Source organism: Telopea speciosissima, chromosome 8 (assembly GCF_018873765.1).
Source record: "Telopea speciosissima isolate NSW1024214 ecotype Mountain lineage chromosome 8, Tspe_v1, whole genome shotgun sequence".
Taxonomy (NCBI): domain Eukaryota; kingdom Viridiplantae; phylum Streptophyta; class Magnoliopsida; order Proteales; family Proteaceae; genus Telopea; species Telopea speciosissima.
In genome coordinates this window covers 9,890,759-9,915,006 of record NC_057923.1, presented here as the reverse complement: position 1 = coordinate 9,915,006, position 24,248 = coordinate 9,890,759, and the positions used below count along the sequence as shown (strand labels likewise).

The 24,248-nt window shown below is 39.7% G+C and overlaps 1 protein-coding gene across 1 annotated transcript; it reads right to left on the bottom strand.

The window, feature by feature from the left end:
- Positions 1–260: 260 nt before the first annotated feature.
- On the bottom strand, positions 261–23,432 carry LOC122670470 (CRM-domain containing factor CFM2, chloroplastic). The gene is made up of 13 exons (XM_043867357.1): positions 22,674–23,432; positions 21,724–22,255; positions 21,512–21,642; positions 18,336–18,647; positions 17,137–17,293; positions 16,450–16,742; positions 14,780–14,839; positions 14,594–14,668; positions 12,405–12,623; positions 12,082–12,319; positions 736–866; positions 410–646; positions 261–279 (listed from the first exon to the last, which is right to left on the bottom strand). The coding sequence occupies exons 1-12, from the start codon at positions 23,343–23,345 to the stop codon at positions 440–442; spliced, it is 3,027 nt and encodes a 1,008-aa protein (XP_043723292.1). The 5' UTR covers positions 23,346–23,432; the 3' UTR covers positions 261–279; positions 410–439.
- Between the last annotated feature and the right edge of the window lie 816 nt (positions 23,433–24,248).

The window sequence follows — 24,248 nt, the reverse complement described above, 5'->3', positions numbered from 1 at the left end:
CAGGCCAGCAACTAAAACATTTGATAATTGTATGATGCATGAATCTGCAAAGCTGCTGAACATCATACAGAGATAACGCAATTGTTAGTATCCCAAATAGTGCAATGGCATGGAGGTACTGGCATCACAACATAGTGCAATGGCATGGAGGTACTGGCATCACAACAAGCCTTCCTCTCCTACATAACGGATCTTGAAAAGAGAAAATAGTCCAGAGCTCAATTCAGATTTCACCCAACCCTAAACCAAGTTTATTGAAATAGTCCAGGCCTTCATCTCCTACAGTTTCAACTCTTTCACATGGTGAAAGTACACTAGTGCGCTTTTGATGCTGTGGATGTGTAGTAAACTTGGCACCTCTCCTCGAGCATTAGAAGCTTACCAGGTGCGCAAAGTCGCATCTACTTACCATTTCAAAAACTACTATCGCCCAACAATATTACTCTGCTTGGTTACTCTGCAATCCACATTCAAGTCTAATGGCTGCCATGAGCTGGGGCGGAACCACCTCGGTGGTCCTTTCTTTGCATGGTGAAGTAGTACTTGAAGATCGTTTATCACCACCAGGTTCTTCCCCATCATCCCAACCCCTGTAGAGTATCACTTTGCTGGGCTCCTGAGAGACTAAAACTGCACCAGTTGCTTGCTGCAAAAAACAAAATTGGAACTATAACTTTAAATATTTCCTTTGAAATGGATAAGGGCACCAGAAAGAGGTAATCGCCACAGGCAAACCTCCAGCATGAAGACCACCTCCTGGATTGAAGTTCCCTTGGCTCTGCTTTTGATGTTGACTATAGCAAGGCGGTTCTTTCGGAAATGCGTCCTTATTGCTTTTGCAACACCTGTTACAACATTGTTCCTACCTGATTTAAAGCAATACAATGTGTGAGTACCATGATTTAGAATGCAAGAGATTTATGAAACAATAAAGAGCATGTCCATTGAGATGACAATTTAGTGCTCCATTATGCCAATCCTTGTAGCTTTGGCTTCGGAAAGATTTTCTTGCAACACACTTGTGCAAGCTGTGACACTATCCAAGGGGATTCAATCATGCAAAAGACCAGCTCCATTACCTAATGATAACAACTAACACCAGTTTCCAAGTCAATGGTGCAAACACATCAATCTGAACATCAGTGAGAACCCCAACTGTAGGAAGGAAAACAAGTTCAGCAATGCTGGCCACAATCCTAATGGTACAGTGTGATCAGTCATCAGTGTTTTAATTACATGAGATATTGTTTATTACTTATATCAGATTGTTCATATGGTTTCTCTTAAGCATACGAGTTATAATTTTCCTGAAACTCATAAAATGATGAACAAAATTGAGCGCAAGCAGATGCCAAGCAGTTCAGTCTATGCCAATTTTAAAGTTGAGCTCAAGTATGAAAGCATTTCACATGGTATGAGGCTCCAGCTTGGTTCTATAATATGGGAAACTTAGGGTTGGGCTGGCTGCTGGCCCGAGGCATAGAGAATAAGAAGGCTACACACGAGTTTACATCAGCCTGGCCCAACCAGCAGATTGAAATGGCACAAAACTAGTGTAACTAGATAAATATTCATTGTTTTGATCCACATGCTTCTTATGAGCACTCAAAACACCCCCACCAATATAGAGAGGAGGGGGGGAAGAAGAAAAATTGGGTCAGAGTAGTTGAACAAAAAGATGATAACAACAATAAGCTTCGGCAAAAGGTATTATGGGAGGCCCACCCATACTCTTGTATGGTGAGTAATACATAGGTGTGCCCTGTGGGAGGCTGATGCAGCGATTCCCGACCATTGGATATCTAAGGAACGGTCTGGATAGGCCCCTTGTCATATTTTAGCTCAAATTTAATTATTTACCCTCCCATTTAATGTCACACCCTTCCATATATGTCCATGCACCCTCTTCATAATCCTACATTTTTAATGCTTTGTTTTGCCACATGACCAACTTCGTTTAAGCTGAAATTTGGCATGTGAACAAAGAGACCTTGGGGTCTACTTGACCATGAAATTTCAACGCCATCCAACCTGCCATGTGGCAAAACTAGGTGCCCATCCTGCTATTTTGCATGGGTGAGCCCACCCATAAATACTGCTCCTGGTTTGGTTTTAGCTATTTTGCATGAAAAATGCAATCAACTTCCCATTTTCAGTCTTTTTTCTGGTTCTTCATGAAATCCCATCATTTAAGGGGAAAAAAAAGTCATCAAAAAGGTATCTAAAACTGCACTCTCTTGTTTTCTTTAATAATCATATTACGGAAGGAAGATTATCCCCATCTCAGCCCAGGCTAATGAGGCCTAACTTATTCTGGGGGGGAGTGGAACCTCGAGATCTGTGGTACTTTTCCTAGGCTGCTAGGCTAGTTAATGGGGGTTTTCAACTTCTAACGAATAGAATATTAGAAAACCTGAAAAAATCAGAATCACAGAGAAAGGAACAATAACCAGATTTACAAAAAATTAAATAACTCAAATAGAATTACTTTGATGGACTTGAAACTTAGGTCAATGGTTCACTTCAAGGTTGATCAAGCCTGCAAAGTTAGATGCGATTCTCACGGCCAGATTTCAAGATACGAGGAATCCTACTGCAAGTAAGAAATCTCAGACTTGCAGAATTGATGGAAGAATTTAGAAGGCTTAAACAGAAATCGATTAACAATTTAATCAGTGATTAAAACAGCAAAGTGAAATCAGAAACAGTAAAGCAAACCAGAAGTTGAAGGTAAACAGAATTTGACCAAGATTAGGAAACCAGAATTGCAATTAGAACTTGGAATTCTAAAACAGAAACTGAACAAGAAAAACACAAGCAACTGAAACCAAAATATGGCACTCTTATTCAGTAAATCAATTTAGCAAGCAGAAAATCAGTTAAAGCTCACCTGGAATCCACCAGTCCTTCACTACTGAATCCATAGCAGTATGGTCTTAAAACCACAGGACCAGAGCAGCAAGATAGTTTCTTCATTCATGAAAATCCTTGGGAAGGCTTAGCCCCTTAAATATATTTATAACTTTGTGTAATGTCCAGTCCCACTCAGCATAGGAAAGACTAGATCAATCCTGGACAGGAAAGGAAAAATAAAACCAAAGCTAACCATGAAAACTCCTCCAATCGACCAGCTGTGTTGGAGAGTCCTAAAATAACTAGGATTTTGACAGAACAAAGAAAACAGACCAAAGCAGGACTGGAATTACCTGTTCCTATTCCAGCCGGAACTAAAACAACTTAATAACAATCAAACAAAGAAAACAGGACCCAAATAGAGCCCCACAATGGACTGTGCATGAGAGACAAGGAAATCTGGAAAAATCCAGAACCACAAGCTCTAGAAAGGCCCTTCCAGCCACAGGCTTTTCTTCTTCTTCCTGTAATACTTGCGCTGGTACTTGGATTCTGCATCACTAGTGGTAGTTTAATATTGCTGCTTTCTGGATTGCTTCCCCTTTTAATACATAATACTGCTTCTGTTTCTGAACTTATTCAATTTTCTCCTCTCCCCAATGAGCTGTATTTGGTTGTCATGTCAAGTAGCTCACATGCTTGATCTGTTTTGTGCACTGAGAAGATTTGCTATTAGCTTTGATATTCAATTTGTTAGATATGAGTGTTGTGAGGCCAATAATGGATCTCGGGATTAGCGCCTAGCGCTAATACCGAGAGCCCTCTTAGCCTCGATTTATGTGTGGTGATTTTTACTGTTTTGCCCCTAACCCTATTTTTCCCTTGTACATCTCTTTTCTATTAAATTCAAGTGACTGCTCACGATTGTGTGAGCTCTTCTCCTTCCCTCCTCCCTTCTTCTCTTCTTTCTATCATAGTTGTCAAGGCGTCGCCTTGGCGTCCAGGCGAAAATCCATGTAGTAAGCGAGCCTACGCTTAACAAGACTCATGAATGGCGGCCGACTTGACCATCTAGGCGTCGCCAAGGCGGTTAAAGCGACGCCTTGGTACGCCATGAGGGCAAGTCAGACGCCAATTTGGAGAGTGTATTTGTTTTTTTATTTTTTCATGCAATTATATTTTATTCTTTTTGTTTAATTGGTATTGGTTGGTGTATATTTATCTCACGTATGCTGCTACATGGGATAAATAACCTTTACAACTAAAAATCTAAAATCCCTAAAAGTTAAAACGTAAAAGGCTAAAAGCCTATAACTTCTTCTCTAAAAAATTAAAACCCTCGACTCCTCTACGTAAAAGGTTGTGCGACCTTCCTCTTTCCTTTCCGGCTCCGGCAACAGCAACTCGACTCATGCGAAGGCGAAGCTTCCTCCTCCTCCTACCTTTACGGCAAGGTAAGTCTCTACTCCCTATGCTTCTTCTGATCTTCTCTTCTTCTTTTTTTTTGGCTTGGTAACTTCTATAGTTCTATGATGCTTCTTCTCTGTAGTCTGTAACGGTAACTTCTTCTCTCTTTTTTTTTTTGCTTGGCAACTTCTATAGTTCTACTTCTATGCTTCTTCTTCCCTGTAGAGTGTAGTCTGTAACGGAACTTCTTCTCTGTTTTTTTTTTTTTGGCTTGGTAACTTCTATCTATGCTTCTTCTCTGTAGTCTGTAACGGCAACTCTCCTTTTATTTTTTTTGCTTGGTAACTTCTATACTTCTTCTGCTTCTTCTTCTCTGTAGCCTGTAATGCCTACTGCTGCTGCTTTTTTTTTTTTTTTTTAAGTCTGTAACTTCTATGCTTCTTCTGCTACTTCTTCTATGCTTCTTCTTCTCTGCTGCTTTTTTCTTTTTGGGCTTGGTAACATGGTTAACTGCTGCCTGCTGCTTCTCTGTAACGCACTAACATCCTACTGCTGCTGCTGCTGCTTCTCTGTTTTTGTTTTTTATTGGTTAACTGCTGCTGCTTCTTCTTCTCTGTAGTACTAATACCTGCTATGTCTTTAAGATATGATACTATGATGCATCATGCCATCATGTATTGAGTGTTTGGGGGGGGGGGGGGGGGGGGGAAAAACTAACACTAGACCGCTTTTACCGCTTAGGCACCGCTTTAAAGCCTAAGCGCTTAGACAGGCCTCCACCGCCTTGGACCACCATGCCACCGTGACAACTATGCTTTCTATTCTCTATTTTGGCAGGTTACATGGTATCAGAGCTGATCCATTAATATCAGTGCACACCTTGCGAGATTTTCTTCGTCTTTTTCTTTTCTGCAATTTCTGGTTCCCCTAACCAGAGGTTGTGATCTTCAGAACAGGGATGATTTCACCCCTTCTTTTTGTCTGTTCCTGTCTGCGGATTGAATATCAGTGATGATGCTGTGAATCTGCTTCTTTTACAATACAAAAGCAGATTTCTGAAGGTCTTTATGGTGATTTTGTGAAGGAATTGATGACGGCAGGTTGCTGGCTTGATGTTTGGTCGATGTTTTTGGAATTCTGTGTGAAGTATTGATCGCGGCAAGGTGCTGGTCTGATATTGTGGTGATTCGATTGGTGTGTGGTGATTTATTTGATCATTTTAGTGGCAGCAGGTTGCCGATTGGGTGTTTGAGTAGGTATTTTTCGAATTTTTTGGTGATTCTATTGGTGGAAATTCCAAAAAGAAAATATGGGAGATGATGATAGAAAGAATGCAATGGTTACGAAGGTGGTGTCCTCATCCTCCAATCAAATCACAGAAAAGAAGCTTGAGGGTATCACAAACTTTCAGCAATGGAGGAAGATTGTGAACCTTGTCTTGACAGATCATGATCAGCAGGCTCATTTGACGGGAACCAAACCAGCTGATGATCCGACTTGGGATACTATTGATGCCCGGATTCTTGGGCAGATGTTGAATTCGATGGAGAACCATATAGTGGATTTGGTTACTCACATCGATACTGTTAAAGAATTATGGGAGTATTTGAGTGTTTTATATTCTGGCCAGAATAAATTATCTCGCATATATGAGTTGTCTCAGGAGTTCTACCGGACAGAGAAGAAGGGGAGTTCTATCACCCAATACTTTGCTGATTTCAAGAGAATGTATGAAGAGTTAAACTCACTCCTTCCTATAAGTTCCGATGTGAAACAGATGCAGACCCAAAGAGAGCAATTGGTTCTTATGGGCTTTTTGGGAGGACTTGGACAGGAGTTTGAGTCAGTCAGATCCATAGTTATTAAGGCGACGCCAAGGCGTCCTGGCGGTTTTGGAGGGTCAAGGTGTTTAGGCGCCTTAGTGGAAAGGCGTTATTTCATTTTTTTATTATATTTTTTGCATTTTATTCTAGTTGCTATATTTTTATTGGTTTTGCGTATATGATTTTCTTACAGTGCGATACACCGAATCATTTAAAAACAAAACAAAATTAAAATATGTAGAGTTTTATTCTATTTCTTATATTTTCATGGGCTTGTATACATTATTTCTGTATATTGTGTTACATTGAATCACCTAAGCCAAACAAAAACCAAAAAAAAAAACAAAAGTCTTCACTCTCACCGTCTCACCCATAACCAAAAGAGAAAGAAAGAAAACCTGCGAAAGAGAAAAGGAGAAAAAGAAGCAGCAGTGAGGGCGACTGTCGCGACTCCCTCAGACCTCACTCCTCAGTCCCTCTCAGTCCCCATCCTTGACCGGCGTCCGGCGAGGCGACGACATGTCCAGCCTTGTAAGTATTGTGCTTTTTTTTTTCTTTTCTCCTTAAAAAATCTGAACCTCTTCTAACCTCTTCACTCTCCCCTCTCCACCGACATCTCCATCTCCAGCCTCAACCTCCACCAGCGTCTGGCGACATCTCCAGCCTTGAAGGTAAGTATTGTGCTTTATATTTTTCTTTTTCCTTCTAAACCTCTATCTTCTAAAGTCTAAACCCTTTCTCTAACCATCTCCAGCCTCCACCCCCACCGGCGACATCTCCAGCTTCCACGGGAAGTGTTGTGCCTTTTTTTTCCCTTCTTCTAAAGTCTCCCTTTTCTTCTAACCTTCTCTGTGTTTCTTCCTTTTGCAGCGGTGACCTTTTACATCTTCCGGCACCGCTGCTTCCTTTACTCCGGCATTCCGGCCAGCAGCAAGTGTCCTGTTTTTTTTCGGTTTCAGTTCTTCACTTCTTCCGGCCAGCAGCACTTCTTCACTTCTTCAGGCCACTGGCCGGTGGCTTTGGCAGCTGCATTTTTTCCTTTTATTCTTCTAGCTTCTTCCTCTTCTTTGTTCCATGTCTGACCATCTTCTATTTTTTTTTTTTTTGTCTTATTCTCGTATACCTTATTCTTCTATGGCTGGCTTCTACTAGTGGTGGCCGGTGGCTTTGGCTGCTGCCGGAGTGGCTGTTGCTGTAATTTCTGTGATTCAATGTAAATTGTGCATTCCTTAGTATAATTTATGAAATGCATCTGTTATTGTAAGTTATGCAATCTGTGGTTATGTAACTATTTATTCTGTGATTATGTGAGTTTATAATTCTAACATCATGTGAGTGAGTAATAATGTGATTCATTGATTTTGTAATTGTGATTCACTGATTTTATAATTCTATGATTATGCTATTTTGCAATTCCTTGATTATATACTTCAATTCTTTCATATTTATTTAGTATATAAGTAGAATTATATAAAAATTAATATGCTATTTGTGCCTAATAAAATGGTTATATAAAAAAAGAGCACTAAAACGCCTTGTTCGCCAAGGCGACGCCTTGTTCGCCAAGGCGACGCCTTGCGGCCGCCCTATCGCCAAGGCGCTTAGGAAGGCCCTCAAACGCCATGGTCGCCTTGCTGCCTTGATAACTTCTTGGTGGTGAAATTGTTGCCTCACTCACGAATACCTTTTCTCGAGTTCTTCGAGTGTCCCGTGAGAGTTCTTGTGATGCTACACCTACAGCTGAGGGTTCTGCCCTGGTGTCTCAATCAGGGGCTGGTGTAGGTGGCAGTGGTGGTGGTCGTGGCACAGGAAGGGGCCAATATGGTACTTCTTCTGATGGTTCGGGTAATGTAAGGACTTGTCATCATTGTGGCCAACCTGGTCACATTCAAAGGTTTTGTTGGAAGCTCCATGGGAAACCAGCAACACAGCAATTTGCTAATTCTGCCACTAGTAGTGATTCAGCCCCTCAATCCCAACCCTCTGAGGGTAAGGTTGTGGTAATGTCAAAGGAGGAGTTTGCACGGTACAACCAGTTCTAGATTTCAAAACCCACTTCTTCCACTGCTACTCTGATGAGCACAAGTAATGCAGTGTGTCTTTCTACTACTTCCCATCCCTATATCATTGATTCAAGGGCATCCAATCACATGTCTAGGATGTCAGGTATCCTTTCTTCTTTGTTTCCATCATCTTCCAATGTTACTTTAGCTGATGGGTCTTTAGCAAAGGTTAAAGGCACTGACACTGTTCGCCCTAGTCCATCTCTATCTTTATCCTCTGTTCTCTATCTTCCCAATTTTCCTTGTAATCTTATGTCAGTTAGTAAAATAACCAAAGCCTTCAACTGTTCAATGACATTTTATCCCGATTCTTGTATCTTTCACGATCTTGCTACGAGGAAGACGATTGGTAGAGGACGGGAGTCAGGGAGGCTGTATTTGCTTGAAGATTCTCAATCGGTTGCATGCTCCAATGTTGCTTCCCCCCACCAGATACATTGACAGCTTGGTCACCCATCTTTGGAGAGTCTTAAAAAATTAGAACCTAGTTTTGTCACTTTTGTGTCTCTTTCTAGTCTTGAATGTGAGTCCTGTCAGTTTGGTAAACTTCATTGTATGAGTTATCCCCCTAGAGTCAATAAACGGTCTGTTAGCCCATTTTCTTTAGTTCATTCGGATGTATAGGGTCCTTGTCCAGTTTCTTCCAACTTGGGTTTTAAATATTTTGTTACATTTGTTGATGATTATTCAAGAATTACATGGTTATATTTAATGAAAAATTGTTCTGAGTTTTTCTCTATTTTTTGTGCCTTTGTTTATGAAGTTTATACTCAATTTGGTGTGTGTGAAAGTTTTGCATAGTAAATATGCCAAAGAGTATTTTTCTGCATTTATGGTTCAGCGTGGTATTATCCATCAGTCTTTCTGTTCTGACACACCCCAACAGAATGGTGTGGCTGAACGGAAGAATAGGAACTTAATGGAGGTTACTCATTCTATGCTGTTTGAGATTGCAAGTTCCTAAGTTCTTCTGGGCTGATGCTGTTTTGACAACATGTTATCTTATTAATCGCATGCCATCTTCCGTTCTAAAGGGTGGCATCCCTCATTCCTTCTTGTTTCCTACTGAACCATTATTTATCTTACCTCCTCGCATTTTTGGATGTGTTTATTTTGTTCGTGACCATCAGCCAGGTCTGTCTAAGTTGGATCCTAAGGCAATTAAATGCAATTTTTTTTTCGTTATTCGCATACCCAGAAGGGCTATCGATGTTACTCTCCTATGTTGCGCAAATATTTTGTCACGGCTGATGTGTCTTTCTTTGAATCCACTCGATATCATGTTGAACCAGTTGATGCATCTGAGTTAGATGATGATTTTCCAATTTACATTATTCAGTCTTCACTGTCACAAGGTTCTACTCCAATTGCTTCTCGTCAACGCCCTCCTGTTACCCAGGTTTACAGTCGCAAACCGATGGTCATTGCTGCCCCTCCTGTACTCGCGGACTCTATCACATCTTCTTCCACTGCAGATCTTGATGAGAATCCTCCTTCAGCTAACCCTGTTGTTTCTGACCTTGATCTTCCTATTGCTATGCGGAAAGGTACTCGTAGTTGTACTCAATATTCTATTTCTAATTATGTTTCTTATTCTGGTTTGTCATCCCTTTTCCGTTCCTTTTTGTCTATTGTTGATGCCCATCCCCTTCCTAGTCTGTGACTGAAGCATTATCTAGTCCCGGTTGGAGGACAACTATGGAAGAAGAGTTGTCGGCCTTAGATGTGAATCAGAATTGGGAACTTGTTCCACTGCCCCAGGGAAGACTGCTATTGGTTGCATATGGGTATATGTCGTGAAGGTTAACCCCAACGGCTCTCTTGCTCGTTTGAAAGCGCGACTTGTGGCGATTATTTGGATACCTTTTCTCCAGTTCCCAAGCTTGCTTCCGTGCATATTCTGATCTCTCTTGCTGCCACTGGTCATTGGCCCTTGTTTCAGTTGGATGTCAAAAATGCCTTCTTGCATGGTACTTTGCAAGAAGAGGTATATATGGAGGAACCTCCAGGGTTTGTTGCTCAGGGGGAATCTGGTCTGGTTTGCAGATTGAGAAAATCTTTGTATGGGCTGAAACAGTCTCCTCGTGCGTGGTTTGGGCATTTTACTGAAGTTGTTCTGGAGTTTGGTCTATCTAGATGTGGTGGTGATCATTCTTTCTTCTATTGGCAATCAAGTACAGGGAGAATTTTTATGATAGCATATGTTGATGCTATTATCATTATACGTGATGATTCAGCAGGTATTGTGGATTTGAAGTCATATCTGCAGCAAAATTTTCAAACTAAAGATTTGGGGAAGTTTAAGTACTTTCTGGGAATTGAAGTAACTGCTGAAGGGGGAGATGTTCTTGATGATCCAGAGAGGTAAAGAAGACTGGTGGGTAAGTTAAACTATTTAACAGTTATCCGACCAGATATTGCTTTTCCTGTTAGTGGGGTGAGCCAATTTCTTTCTTCTCCTCGGATTTGTCATTGGGATGCAGTTATTCGTATTTTACGATATCTTAAAAGGCTCCAGGTAGAGGGATAGTTTATTGAGATCATGATCACAACCGAGTTAAAGGATTTTCAGATGTTGATTGGGCAGGATCTCCAACTGATAGGAGATCAACTACAGGGTACTGCACATTTGTTGGAGGAAACCTTGTTTCTTGGAAAAACAAGAAACAGAGTATGGTAGCCCATTCCAATGCTGAATCAGAATATAGAGCTATGGCACACTTGACATGCGAGTTGATGTGGATACAAAAATTGTTATCCGAGTTGGGTTTTAAAATTTCAATTCCCATGTAACTATGGTGTGATAATCAAGCAGCAGTTCATATTGTTTCCAACCCTGTATTTCATGAGAGGACGAAGCATATTGAGATTGACTGTCATTTTGTTAGAGAAGATGCAGAATGGGTTAATTCTTCCAAGTCATGTTAGAACTAGAGAGCAGCTTGCAGATGTGTTTACAAAACCTTTGGGTAGTAGGCGGATCTATTATATTTGTTACAAGTTGGGCATGATGGATATATATGCTCCAGCTTGAGGGGGAGTGTCAGATATGAGCTTTTCTTTCTGAGAGCCCTCTTAGCCTCGATTTATGTGTGATGATTTTTACTGTTTTTCCCCTAACCCTATTTATCCCTTGTACATCTCTTTTCTATTAAATTCAAGTGACTGCTCACGATTGTGTGAGCTCTTCTCCTTCCTTCCTCTCTTCTTCTCTTCCTTCTATTCTCTATTTTGGCAGGTTACACAATTATTGGAGCATTCTTGAGTAAGGTTAAAGCCTTTTTCAAATTATAACTTCTCTGATCAAATTCTTTAATCTCACAAGAGTCTTTTCAATCTGAGTTTGCTTCCATTCTTTAAAGCATATCATTCGGGCTTCAATGAAATTATTGGATGGTTGACTATTCTATCTGATCGAGAATTGATTTTCTCTTAAAGCACAACCATAACCAGAAAGCCACCACGGAAGTGCCGATAAATAATCCCCACATAAGCTGCATTGTGTATTTGTGTATATGGATGTACGATAGCTGCACTTCAAATCTTACTCTATCCGGTCACACGTTATTCAAGTTATTTGATTCCTCCTTCCAATCCTGACAATTGCCACTGTAGATCTCAGTCTCACAAGTAGTTTTTTATTCCAGCTCCATTCATCTCCCTTCAACCCTATTAATCTACCTTGATTATCTAGGGTTTTACTTTCCTCGCCCCATTGTCCACATGGCTACATAGATTGTCAAATGCATCCTGTATACCTTTTCAATTAGTGGAAGAAACAGATGAGCACTCATAACATGTATTTTCAATACAAATTTATCGCAAAGCAATCAATTGCTAAATGGACTACTCTACTTGGCAAAGTGTGTGATTTAACTTGCACCTACCAAAAGGAGAGTAAACGATTAACTGTTTGAGGGATGATAAGAAATTACCAACAGCAAGCACTGGACGCCTTTTCATTTTGAGGGCTTGTTTTCGCAAAAGAAGTCTATCTTTGTTGGAAAGAGGTGCGGCTCTGAAGAAAACCTCACCATCAAGTTTCGCTTCTCCTCTTTGAAAGGATAACCTGATATTGTTTTTGGCACATTCGACTGATGACTTTTTCATCTCATTGTCAGAGGCATGAATAGTAACATTATCATTGGCAGAATACGTCATCATACCTTGCGACTGGAAACAGCAAAGGAGAACACCATATTAGAAATGACAAGAAACATAAAGATAACATAGAAATTTGGAAGGGTGTTGAATGTACCTGTGAATTCTCAGAACAAGAGGTAGGTTCAGAGTACAGAGAAGGTTCTCTGTCTGCTCTATCTACTACCTCAGCCAAAGAGTTACAAGAGAGGGTTCCATCAATGGAAACTGCTTCAGATGAAGATACCATTTTAGACTCGTCAACACTATTGCTTGGAGCATCCATCAAATTATTCATAGGCATTGAAGTTGAATCAGCTCCCTGTTCTTCTTTTGGCTTCAGTTATCATACCAGAAAGCAAATGCAGCTCAGATGTTCAGAAACTCATGGTAGATCATGAAGATATATAGAAACTACCACAGACAATCCTTTGCCTCTTTGCCAACAATCACCAACTTTGGATCTTATACCACTCTTTTCAAATTCACTTTCAAGCAAGGTTTTAAGTATCCTACCAGATCTGCCGATACGTATCGCATCTTAAAGGTACTGATACAATACCTAAAAAAAATTGTATTGACTGTACTGGGTCAATACATGACCCAGTATGACAGATACTTATCAATACACTTGATACATCTCCTATAAACTACATAGCACAATCCGTGATTGCAAAACACTTACCAAGAGTTTCTGTAAGGCATTCTAATCTCCTTTTTTTTTTTTTTTGGCAAAATACAGTTGAATTTTTATTTCTACTAGCAAAAGAGACTCTAGTAGTGTTGATTTCGTCATCATTTGGGGATTAAACAGCCTGCAATCAAGGATCAAAACCAGATATGCGCAAGAATAGTTATCAAACAAAATTTTGAATTATTTGCTCAAATATTGAATTTTTAGAGTCGTATTTTGCAATAGATCATTAGATTAGTGAAAAACAACCTGAATGATTACATCAAAATATTTTTTTTTTCTTCCAATGATGTGTGCATCTAAACCCTAAATCTTCCCCAAACTGAAAATGAAATCTTTTTTGGTATTAGTACATATAAGAAACATCATCCTCTATACATAATCAATTGAATGCACTTGTCTTACTGTATTTTGTTCTCCTTTTTGTACATGATATAGTTTACATATTACCTATTTATAGTGTTTTACGCTTCAAAACTGTATTTTACATATATTCTAAGCATTTCTATACGTTTCTTGACCATTTCCATGAGTATCTTTAGCATATCTTGCATCTCTCCGATACATACGATATGATACGATATGTCTCTTAAGATCACCCTTCGGATACAATACTTTAAACCTTGCTTCCAATAATGAACCAACTGGATACATCATGGTTCTTGGCCAGCATAGACATTAACTTGGAAGAGTGGATAGTGGCATTAGGTTTTCAATAAGGAGAGCAGTCAAATTCATCATGCCAATCCATTAACAGCTCCAATCCTTGCTTGATAATATAAAAGTGTAATAATACAATTATTAGGTCACATAAAAATACATGTTGGAAAGGATTGTCCAGAATTCATGAAGCAGACAACATCAACTCGACATTATCATCATCATCATCAATGTTCAAGCCTACTCCAACACTATTTGAAGCTGACTTAATGAACCCTGCTCCACCATTGATCAACTACTCTAATTGACATTTTGCCACCAGATCCAAGTTCTACTGTTCAAACTTGGGACACAGTTGCTATTTAAAGCAATGGTGTTAAAAAATGACATTAGGTGCAACAAGTGTGCTGACAACATATTATTTAATACAACTGGAAGTTGGAAGATATATTCATCATGTTAATTTAGTGGTCATTTAATACGACCATGCAAAAAAGAAGGCATTCAAGTGAATACAAAAAACAAATCTCTGTAGACAGATTGATTTTGAGGAAAAAAAACATGAAAATTTGTCACAATGTGTACATAATTCTTGTGTTCAGGCACAGCAAATAAATATTGACTACACAAATCCCAAGATTAGGCATAGATAATAGATTAATTGTTCATTGTCATGGTAGACATTTTTTCTTGCTCTAATACATTAAGTGCAACATATGATTTCTATCTAAACTTGATATCCTGGAGCAGCTTACCCATACAGGGGAGGTGGGGAGAACGAAAGAAAAAGAAACAAAAAGATGTCATCATAACAAAATCAGAGAAATAGCAAAGAACTTTGATGCATGTTTAACGCCAAGGTTTACCATGAAGGGGCACTACCACAATACGAAGTCCACAACTAAAAAGTAGCACATACATTCAGTTCTGGGTTTTTGTTGGTTTCTCCTCACCTCTTCAGAATTCCGCACATGAAAAGATTCCATTGGCCCGCTTAGATTATGTGATTCAGACTTGGAATTTGACATCTTATAATCAGTTTAGTGCATCAAGTTAGTGTCCATGTCGTCTCAAAGAATTGCTGTAAAAATACGGTAGAAGGGAAAAAATGTGACTTCCAAAAGAGAGGAGAAGCTCACCAATTTAAGTTTCAATTGCTCTATGTTTCTGGTAAGCTTCAAGACGTGGAGCTTCAAAGACTACATCGATCATATAAGAGAACAAATAAGATGATTAAACCAAATAAAATTACACTTGAAGTTAGGGGAAAAAAATATACAGAAATATAGAATTCACTAGCAATAATTTAAACAAGACATTCACATATATGATTCCCCTTGAGAAAGCAGGGGTTCGAATCTGGAAACAGCCTCTTTGCGAAAACAGGGGTAATGTTGCGTACATTAAGACCCTCCATAGACCCAACAGTGGCAGGAGCCTCGTGCACTAGGTACACCTTTTTTTTTTTATTCACATGTATGATTCCATGGTGTATGCTTTTTGCTGATGATATTTTTCTTTTATGGATGAGATTAAAGCAAGGATTAACGCTAAGTTGGAGTTATGGAGATCAACCTTGGAATCAAAAGGTTTTAAGATTAGTAGAACAAAGACGGACTATATGGCGTGCAACTTTTGTTACACTAGGATAGATAATGAGGTGGTAAAATTGATGAGAGGGAGATTCCACAAAGTGAGTATTTAAGGTATCTGAGTTCAATCATAAATAAAGAAGGTGATATAGAGGATGGATGAAGTGGAGAGGTGCGTCCAAAGTGTTGCGTGTCGGTGTATTCCTTTACAACTTAAAGTAAAATTTTATAGGACAATCATACGACCGGCTATGACTATGATGTGTCATATAGAATTAAAATAGGATGGATGAAGTGGAGAGGTGCGTCCAAAGTGTTGTGTGTCGACGTATTTCTTCAAAACTTAAAGGAAAATTTCATAGGGCAATCATACGACCCGCTATGACTATAATGTATGGTGTACAATGTTGGAAAAATAAAAAACATCATATAGATAAACTCAATGTAGCTGAGATGAGGATGTTGAGATGGATGAGTGACAAAAATAGGAAGGATAAAGTAAGGAATGATCATATTAAAGCTGATTTGAGAGTAGCTCCTATACATGATAAGCTACGAGAAAGTTATTTGAGGTGGCATGGCCATGTTCGACGGAGGCCTTTGGATGCCCCAGTACAAACTACAAAGGAGTGATCTTGATTCAGGTTGAAGGAACTAAAAGAGCCAGGGGCAGACCTAAAATGACTATAGGAGAAGTGGTGAGGAAACACATGCATAGCTCAGGCCTTGTATCAAGTATGACCTCGAATAGAGCTGACTGGAGGGCAAGGATCCATTTAACTGACCCCATTTTGTTGGGATGAGGCTGAGTTGTTGTTGTATTCACATGTATGATTCCAGAATCACATGTAATAGACATGATATATAGGTTGAATTTGTTCACCATCCATGGCACCCCCAGGATCTCCAAGGCCAAAATCAACCATATTATATGTCCCTGACTATCTAGCTAAGTTTTTGGGAGACAATTTGTCCTTCTTTTCATTGTCCGAGAGACTGTTTGTCCCTTCTTTCACTGTCCAAAAGAAACACTACTCGTTCAGGATCATCCAATTGGCTTCTTTGGTTTTTAGGAGATCCTAGTAGGGGGTCTTGACTCTTCACACTTTCTGTAATCACACCACAACTATGACAAATATGGACCAGAATGAGTAGAAGATCTTGAAGTCCTAACCACATTAACCTTCAAATATTTAGAAGAAATTAAACAATTTCACCTCACGACGTTGTGCCTCCAACGATCTCTTCATTGCTTCTCGCTTATTTAAGAGGGTCCGAGGTCTCAATTCAGCAGGGCGTTCATAATTCTTCCCACGATAAACAATGATCGCATAGCCCTTGCTCACTCTCTCCACTGCCACCAATATCCCCCCACTTTCAGCCTCTAAAGTCCTGGCCACTGCACGAACATCTTCTATGCTCCGGTAATTAGAAATTATCTTCACAAGTTCCCTATATTTCCAATGAAGATGCATGTTCTCGATAGTCCCATCAAAAACTCCCCGTCTGCCTGAACATGCATAGAGAAGAAGTTTATCAGAAATCAAGATTCAGGGGGGCTTCTTGAATGGCAACTGTTCTGAATCAGTGGTAAAGCAACGAAATAAATAGATAGGTAACTTAGAACGCACAGGCGATCAAGAATCTTAAAAACTGATCTTATTTAATCCAGTAAGGGTAGATGGGCTTGGGTAGATCAAGACGACTAGAAGCAAACAACACAAACAGTTTATAAAAACTGGCACCATAGGCTTTAAGGTCCATGTGCACAATAGAATGGGTTCACTTTTATGGAAGACTCACCCGAATGGTTTTGAGGGGTCTTCACATGCAATTGGCAGAGCATTTATTCCTAACCCAGCTGCTTTGAGTTCAACAATACTTCAATAGATTGCATAACTCACCCAACAGTAAGAAAGGCTTCATTTTCAGGCCAACCTTCCTTAGCATGTATCTTTCTTCTTCAGCGATACCTTCTTTGTCTAATTCTGGTTTCTGGTGCTCAGCTGCTTTCTCTAGGTCTTCTAGAAGCTTCTCTGCTTTTGCCTTCTTTTCTAATGCCTTTTATGAGAAATATGAAAGTTAGAAAATGATACAAATAAGGGAAAATCTTATTGACCAAAGTGGTGCCCTAAGAAGTCGTAACCTTACTTTTTTACGCTTTTAAGATAACAAACTCTTTCTTTCAATGAGGATAAATCTTGTCATTTAACATAAATAGTGCATTAAATAACTTTCAAATTTTGAAACCCCTTTGTTACCCGTGCATTAAATAACAAGACAAGGGACAGTTAAAAGAAGGTTACAACTTCTTTTTTCCAAGGTTCGAAGTCTCGGTATCTTGGCTGGTTTCGGTTAGCCAAAAAATCGAGTTGTCTCAGCGAGATCTCGGCCGAGTTGATGCATTTTTTATGTCAAATTTTGGCCCTTGGTTTCGTTGGCCATATGACCTGATTAGGTCATGAAACTGGCAGGACAACCTATTTTAGGCCCTATTAACATGGTGGAACCCCTAGTTTTTTTAAAAATACACCCAAAATGGTAATTTGACTTAGGACCCCCTAGGTTGGTAGTGTACGTTGTATGTATATACTGATATGGCCAATTCCACACAATCTTACGTATCAGAACACATATAATTTAAGTAAAACAGCTTAAATAAGCAATAGGAATGAAATTTCTATAATTCAAGTAAAACCCCTAGTTTTTTAAAAATCCACTTGTTCCAAGCTTGGTTGTGTAAGATTTGGTCAAAAAATCAGATTGGGGGGGGGGGTGTTGTGCATTCACAATCGAAACCCACCGAGACAGACAAGACTGGTTGAAATTTCGACCAAGTCTCGCCGAGTTGAGGCTTTTAATATCAAGTGGATGGTAACAGTTTCAACCGATACAAGATCCAAATCTCAGTGAGATACCAAAATTTTGACTGTAACCTTGTTGAATCCCTAACTCGCCTGTGGTTTCGACTCAGTAACACAAAAAAACCGAGATCTCGGCGAGACCTCGAACCATGCTTATTTCACCACTTTGGTGACAACAAGTTGCATCCTACAAATAAGCTTTACTAGGAGATAAGCGTAGCATCTTAAGAGATTAATACCATAGACAGCTTGTTGCTAATGACTTCAATAGCTGACTTTGTTGACCTCACTTCACGTGCTTTAGAGAGAACTTTCATTTCCCTTTTGTCATTTGTTTCTTCAATTCCATCTACAGAAAGAGATCCCTTAGTCTTTTCAACAGGTTCAGACATAGTGCCAATTGATGAACTAATATCCATATTCTCTTTGCCTATTCTATGCTTCCTCCTCTCATTTAATGCAGAAGAAACTCCCACTGGCAAGAAATCCTTTCCTCTGTAAAAAACAATATATTCCCTATCCCTTGAAAGGAGCATTCCTCCAGTCAATCGCTGCAAAATGCATTTCAAAATAATTAGATGTCCGAGTATAAATTACATATAAACAGATCAGCCTTTAAAAATGTTCTTCAAATGATTGACTTCCAAATAATAGATGGCATTCCAAAATTTAAATAAAATGAACAATAAGCATTAATTTCCCAGGTTAATTGTTGTTTGGTCAATTGAGACATGCTATCTGCTTAAAAGATGATGGAACACACACACAACTTATTAACAGAAGTTATTGATGAAGTGATTCAGGAAACAGCCTCTCCGCAAAGCGGGGGGAAAGCTGCGTACATTATGACCCTCCCCAGACCCCGCAGTGGCGGGAGCCTCATACACTGGGTACACCTTATTGATGAAGTGATGCGAAAGGAATAATGTTAATCCAGTGATATTTATGGTTAACATCAATCAGCAAATACCAGCACAACAAAGAAGGTTCTAGTTCCCCTCCACCTCTAACAAACTTCTCATTTGTAAGCATGCTCAGTGTTAAAGCAGTAATGCACTTTTGAGCAATAGGAGACAATTATTATACTCAACAGAAAGTAACTTTCTTCCATTTAATAGAAAGAACTACCTTTACTTTCTTTAAACAAGAAGAGCCTGATAGGATGAGGCAAGGATGTCAAAAGGAAGGAGAATTTCAAAACCCTCAACATTTTTTATTTTATTTTATTTTATTTTATTTTTTTTTTTTGGGGGGGGGGGGTAAGATATGACAAGTTTTCATGTGGAAGAACAAACAATCTTTTCAACTTCTGTACTAATTCTTCCGAAAGGGGTTGAGGCAAGAGAATGCTGTCAGTGACGCAGTTAAATGTTGGGTTAGTTGGGGATAATTATGTAATTTTTTTAATTTTCTTTATCTTGTTAGATTCGTAATAGCAAGTAAAAGTTAGTCTTAGTTGCCTTCAAACTTGTTTTCAGTTTTTAAGTCCAAGTTAGAATCCAAAGTAGATTCAAAGTCTATTTCAGAGTTTACGTATGAATAGGGATTAGTTTGAATCTTTATATATTGTGTAACCATCATATAGACAAATTTAAACTTGAATGAAAAGTTTTGGGTTAATAGCTTTGGCTGCCAAGAGCTGCGCATCCCTCTCTGTTCTCCTCTGATATTCCCTCTTGTTCCAGTTACGATCCATCTCTTCCTCTATCTTTGATTCAGACCACACTTCATGCTATTCCCAGGTTCGAGATTTCCTCAAGGTTCTAAATCTCGTTTCAGTAGGTCATTTTGGTCAAACTGAAATGAGCGAAATACTGAAATTTCACCGAAACACTGTATTTTTTGGCAGACTGTTTCAGTTGGCCATTTCGGTGGGCAAACAGCCATATTAGGCTCTGATACTTCAGGGAAACCTTGTTTTAGCCTATATAAACATACTTAAACCTTCATATTGCAAGAAAAGTCACACAAAGTGCTGTGTTTTGGATTTGCACCCTTGGTTGGCAATAACTGTTGAACCCAATTATATACCTTTATAATATTGCCTAGTCTACACACTGTTTAGTACTAGAAGACAGACAAGTAAAACAAGTAAATTATGTACCACGAGTGAAGAAACATAATATCAATTAATTATTTATGAAATAGTACAAACTACAAAGTACAGTTTGTTGAAGTATATCGAGCACATAGGAGGGAATCTCAAGCAGAATAATGGAATACTGCTCAAGCGGGTGATAGTGGGATGGAAGATGAGAAATGGAAACATACTGATCAATAGGATAAACAGTTAAAGATTTGTGGGAGATAATCTGGTCACCTGGAAAAGCAAGAAACAAACTACTGTTGCACGATCAAGCGCCGAGGCTGAAAATCGGGCCATGGCACATACTATTGCTGAGTTGATGTGGGTAAAGTCATTGCTCCAGGAGTTGGGATTTCCTATCGCTCAACCTCTGAAGATGTTTTGTGATAGTCAAGCCGCTATTTATATTGCAAGTAATCCAACGTTTCATGAGAGGACTAAGCACATTGAGGTTGATTGTCACTTTGTTCGGGATGCTATTATGAAGAAGTTGATTTTTACTCCCTTTGTCTCTACTACCAATCAACTTGGTGATATGCCGCCGTTTGGACCTGCCTTTAGGAGGAGTTGTTCCAAGCTGGGTCTAGGTGATTTGTATGCTCCAGCTTGAGGGGCAGTGTAGAAGTATAAGCACATAGAGAAGGATATTCTCGATCAGAATATTCCATTATTCTGCTCGAGACTCCCTCCTCCTATGTGTCTCTTCTATTTGTGGGGATTAGTTAGGATTGTCTAGTCATAGTTTCTGTTTATGTTAGTTCCTATTGTAACTAGGAGTAGTTTCTATTCTTCATATTGTAACTAGGATTCCTAACTTAATTAGGAATCCCCTCTTTTGGCTGTAATCTAAACTATATAAATAAAGACATGGTGAGGGAGACTGTTAAGTTTGATCCCTCTTGACAGCTCTCCTCTCTTCTTCTCTTGGTTCTCTCTTGTTTAATCTTGTTCATATCTTATTGTCAATCTATCTTAAAGGGCAACTTACTATGGGAAATTAAATAAATTTAGTTACTATCTGCCGAACTTCACTTGCATGGACATCATCGACACAGCATGACAGTTTTTTATTGCTAAAAGGAAACACTTGATAATGTTTTCATAGTTAGTACTCCATCTTCCTGCATTTTCTTACATTTTTCACTGTGATTTTAATCCAAAGCCCAGAAGACATCACATAATAGTAAAAAGAGCCAAGCATGCATCAATTGACGAATGCCAACAAAAGAAAGGCGTTAGGCAGCACAAAATTGTTCATGAAGCAACAACAGTTTCATCACCATCCTACATATAAGAATGAAAGATCTAGATATTAGTCATATTACTAACCTTTAACTCTTCAGCCATCATTTCACTGTTAGTATTTTGGACTCCTCTCTTAACTGCAATTTTTGCGATCTCACATTTTTCCCAGAGCTTAACCATGGACTCTGCCAGTCCTTGCAGATTTCTATTTCTCCCTGAGAAACAGGGAATGCAATTAGTAGTGCAATCAAACAAATGGAAATGGTAAAAAATAGAACTAAGAAAGTTATTCTTACCTAAAGCAAAATGGCATGGCAAGGGCCGACTGAGTCTCCTTAAGATGGTCATTTCATCATTGGTTAGTATAGGCTTTATTCCATATGGGAGAAGACGGAATGGTCTCCGGTATGCAGGAACAATAGCTGGTAAAAGGTCAGCATCCACCGGCATAGGATCGCATCCCCACCAATCAGTAAAACGTGGACCTAGCCCATCCAATACACGGTCAGCTACTTCTGCAAGTTCCATCTCACCTGGCAGTTGGAATCGTACTTTATCTGGAGAACCAACTCCATGTACCAATGGTGAACGATAAATCCAATTGCAAGGGACTGGTGGCGTAGAGTTTGCACCAGCAGTGTACAGTGATCTGGTAGCTTTTCCACCATCAACATCAGAATTCAAGCTTGATTCTGAAGACACCTTATTTTGAGGAGTTTCACTGCTGGAATTGAAGTCGGATAAGAAGTACGGATATTCATAGTCAACCCCTCTATATAAGATAATGGAACTTCCAGACCTCCATATAACTATCCCTCCTGTTTTTCTCTGAGCACAATAGTGCAAACTAGATTAAAACCAAATTAAATCCTCCCCCCTTCCAAAAAATGTGTTCCACGCCCGATAAGTTTGAACATTTTGAAGTTAGAAACTTTTACGCTCATATACATGTCAAAGAGGACAACTAATCTTAATATTGTCATGTGGCAGAGATATGCATATTGAACTGATCTCGTCCATAAGAAACAACCGATATGCTAAGACTGTTAACGAAAAATGCTAAGCAACTAGAGTTCAGGGTTATCCTTTAAAAAACAAATGATTACAGTGACTCGCAATTGAATATAAATGTTTAAAGCAGTAATTATATCTATTTCAGCAGATGTTTGTAATGAGTACTAGTAATAATACTTACTTTGATATTTCGCGTCAAAAACATATTAAATATTTAAAATAGGAAACTAACCTCCAGGATTTTATGAGTCCTCATCATGTTCGTCTTGCATATATCCTCGCATTTGATCTTGACGAGCTCAGACTGCCTCCATCGGTCGTGAATTCCATTAACAATGCCTTCCGTGATTCCCGCCTTCCCAACCTTCAATTTCTTCTTCAAAGCAATCCCAATGGTTCTAAGCCTCTTCAGCTCTTGCATTGGAATCGTAAGTTCCGCTAACGTAGGTGCTCTCTCCTCTTTCGTAACCGACTTCTTTTGCTTCTTTACCTCACTCTTCAACTCGTAAAATCTCGAAATTGCTGCTCCTGACCCCGACTTGGGTACCGGGTTCTCTGGAGTACTCCAGCTCGAATCAAGCGTGTGGCCGATTCTGTATTTGGACAGTTGGTGAGTTGAAGGGATGAAGATCTCACCAGCGGAGCCATGGCCAGTATCAGGCTGTTCGATTTCTTTCGAATTCTCCTCCAAGTAACCAAGACTACGGAGCTTCTCTGCAATTCTTTGGATGGCAGACTTGCTTACGGTCTCGGCATCGACTGTAGAGCTTCGAATGATCCATTGGGGAGTTTTAGTGTTTCGGAAGAATAAAGTTCTACAAGATGGTGAAGGTAAGAACAGTGGTGCTGAATCTAGGGTTCTTAAAGAGAATGAAGAGTGGTGGTGATAAAAAGGAAGCAACATTACACAGAGAGCGCTACAATGAGAAAGAGGAGTTTATCTCTAACAATCTCTACTACTGGAATCTCTCCGGCTCTCCGCTCATCCCACTTCGGATAACCGTTCTAGGTATTCAGACTGAGGAGAAGCTTTTCGCCTTTGCTATCCTTTTCATGATCGTCTGAGTGAGCAACCACCATGATTTGATTTGGTGGGCCATAACAAAGTACCAAACTAGGCCCAAGTCCCAACCCGCTTTCGGCCAATTTGGATCCTCTACTGCCGAGCTGTCCGGCAGGACCGTGCTGCGCAGACACGGTGCTACACGCAATGACCACCTTACCCCACTCGGGCAAGGCGCTCAGGCAGGGGTAAGATGGACATTGCACGCAGCATCGTGTCTAGGCAACACAGTCCTACCGGACAGCTCGGCAGTAGAGGATTTGAATTCGCTTTCAGCCTCACGAGTGAAATCCATGATGCACTTGGGTCGTGCCACCTATGGAAAAAATATCACCTGCGGTTCCCTGTCCGGTACAATTCTCTAGTGCCTCCAATAAGAGGGCAGTGGACCCCACCCGGGCAGAGTATTCGGTCAAGGATGGAATGGTCATTCGCCCCCCTTGTTAGGGAACCGCAGGAACTGTACCAAGCAAGGAACCGCAGGTGATAAAGATCCCCACCTATGGGGTTCTTGTACGAGCAACGACCTTTTTTTTATTATCATTATTTAAATATGTTGATTTATGCGTGAGCAAGGCAAGCTATCTGAATTGCAAAGATCAGACAACCTAGGATTGAAAATTTGTCAAATTGTCCTGCACGTAAGGGACGTGGCTTTCTAGGTTAGTGAGTCAACCACGCTCTTAATCTCCCTCGATATGTGATGTAAAGAAATAGAAGTAAAACAAGCAGCCAAATGCTAGA

Bases quoted from the DNA above. Each gene is read 5' to 3' on its own strand.
- LOC122670470 (XM_043867357.1), bottom strand. From the start codon at position 23,345: ATGTTGCTTCCTTTTTATCACCACCACTCTTCATTCTCTTTAAGAACC. The intron at 17,294-18,335 runs GTATTAATCTCT...TTCTCATAAAAG, and splicing joins TTAGCAACAAGCTGTCTATG to GCATTAGAAAAGAAGGCAAA. The intron at 12,624-14,593 runs GTGAGGAGAAAC...TGATAACTGAAG, and splicing joins ATGTGCGGAATTCTGAAGAG to CCAAAAGAAGAACAGGGAGC.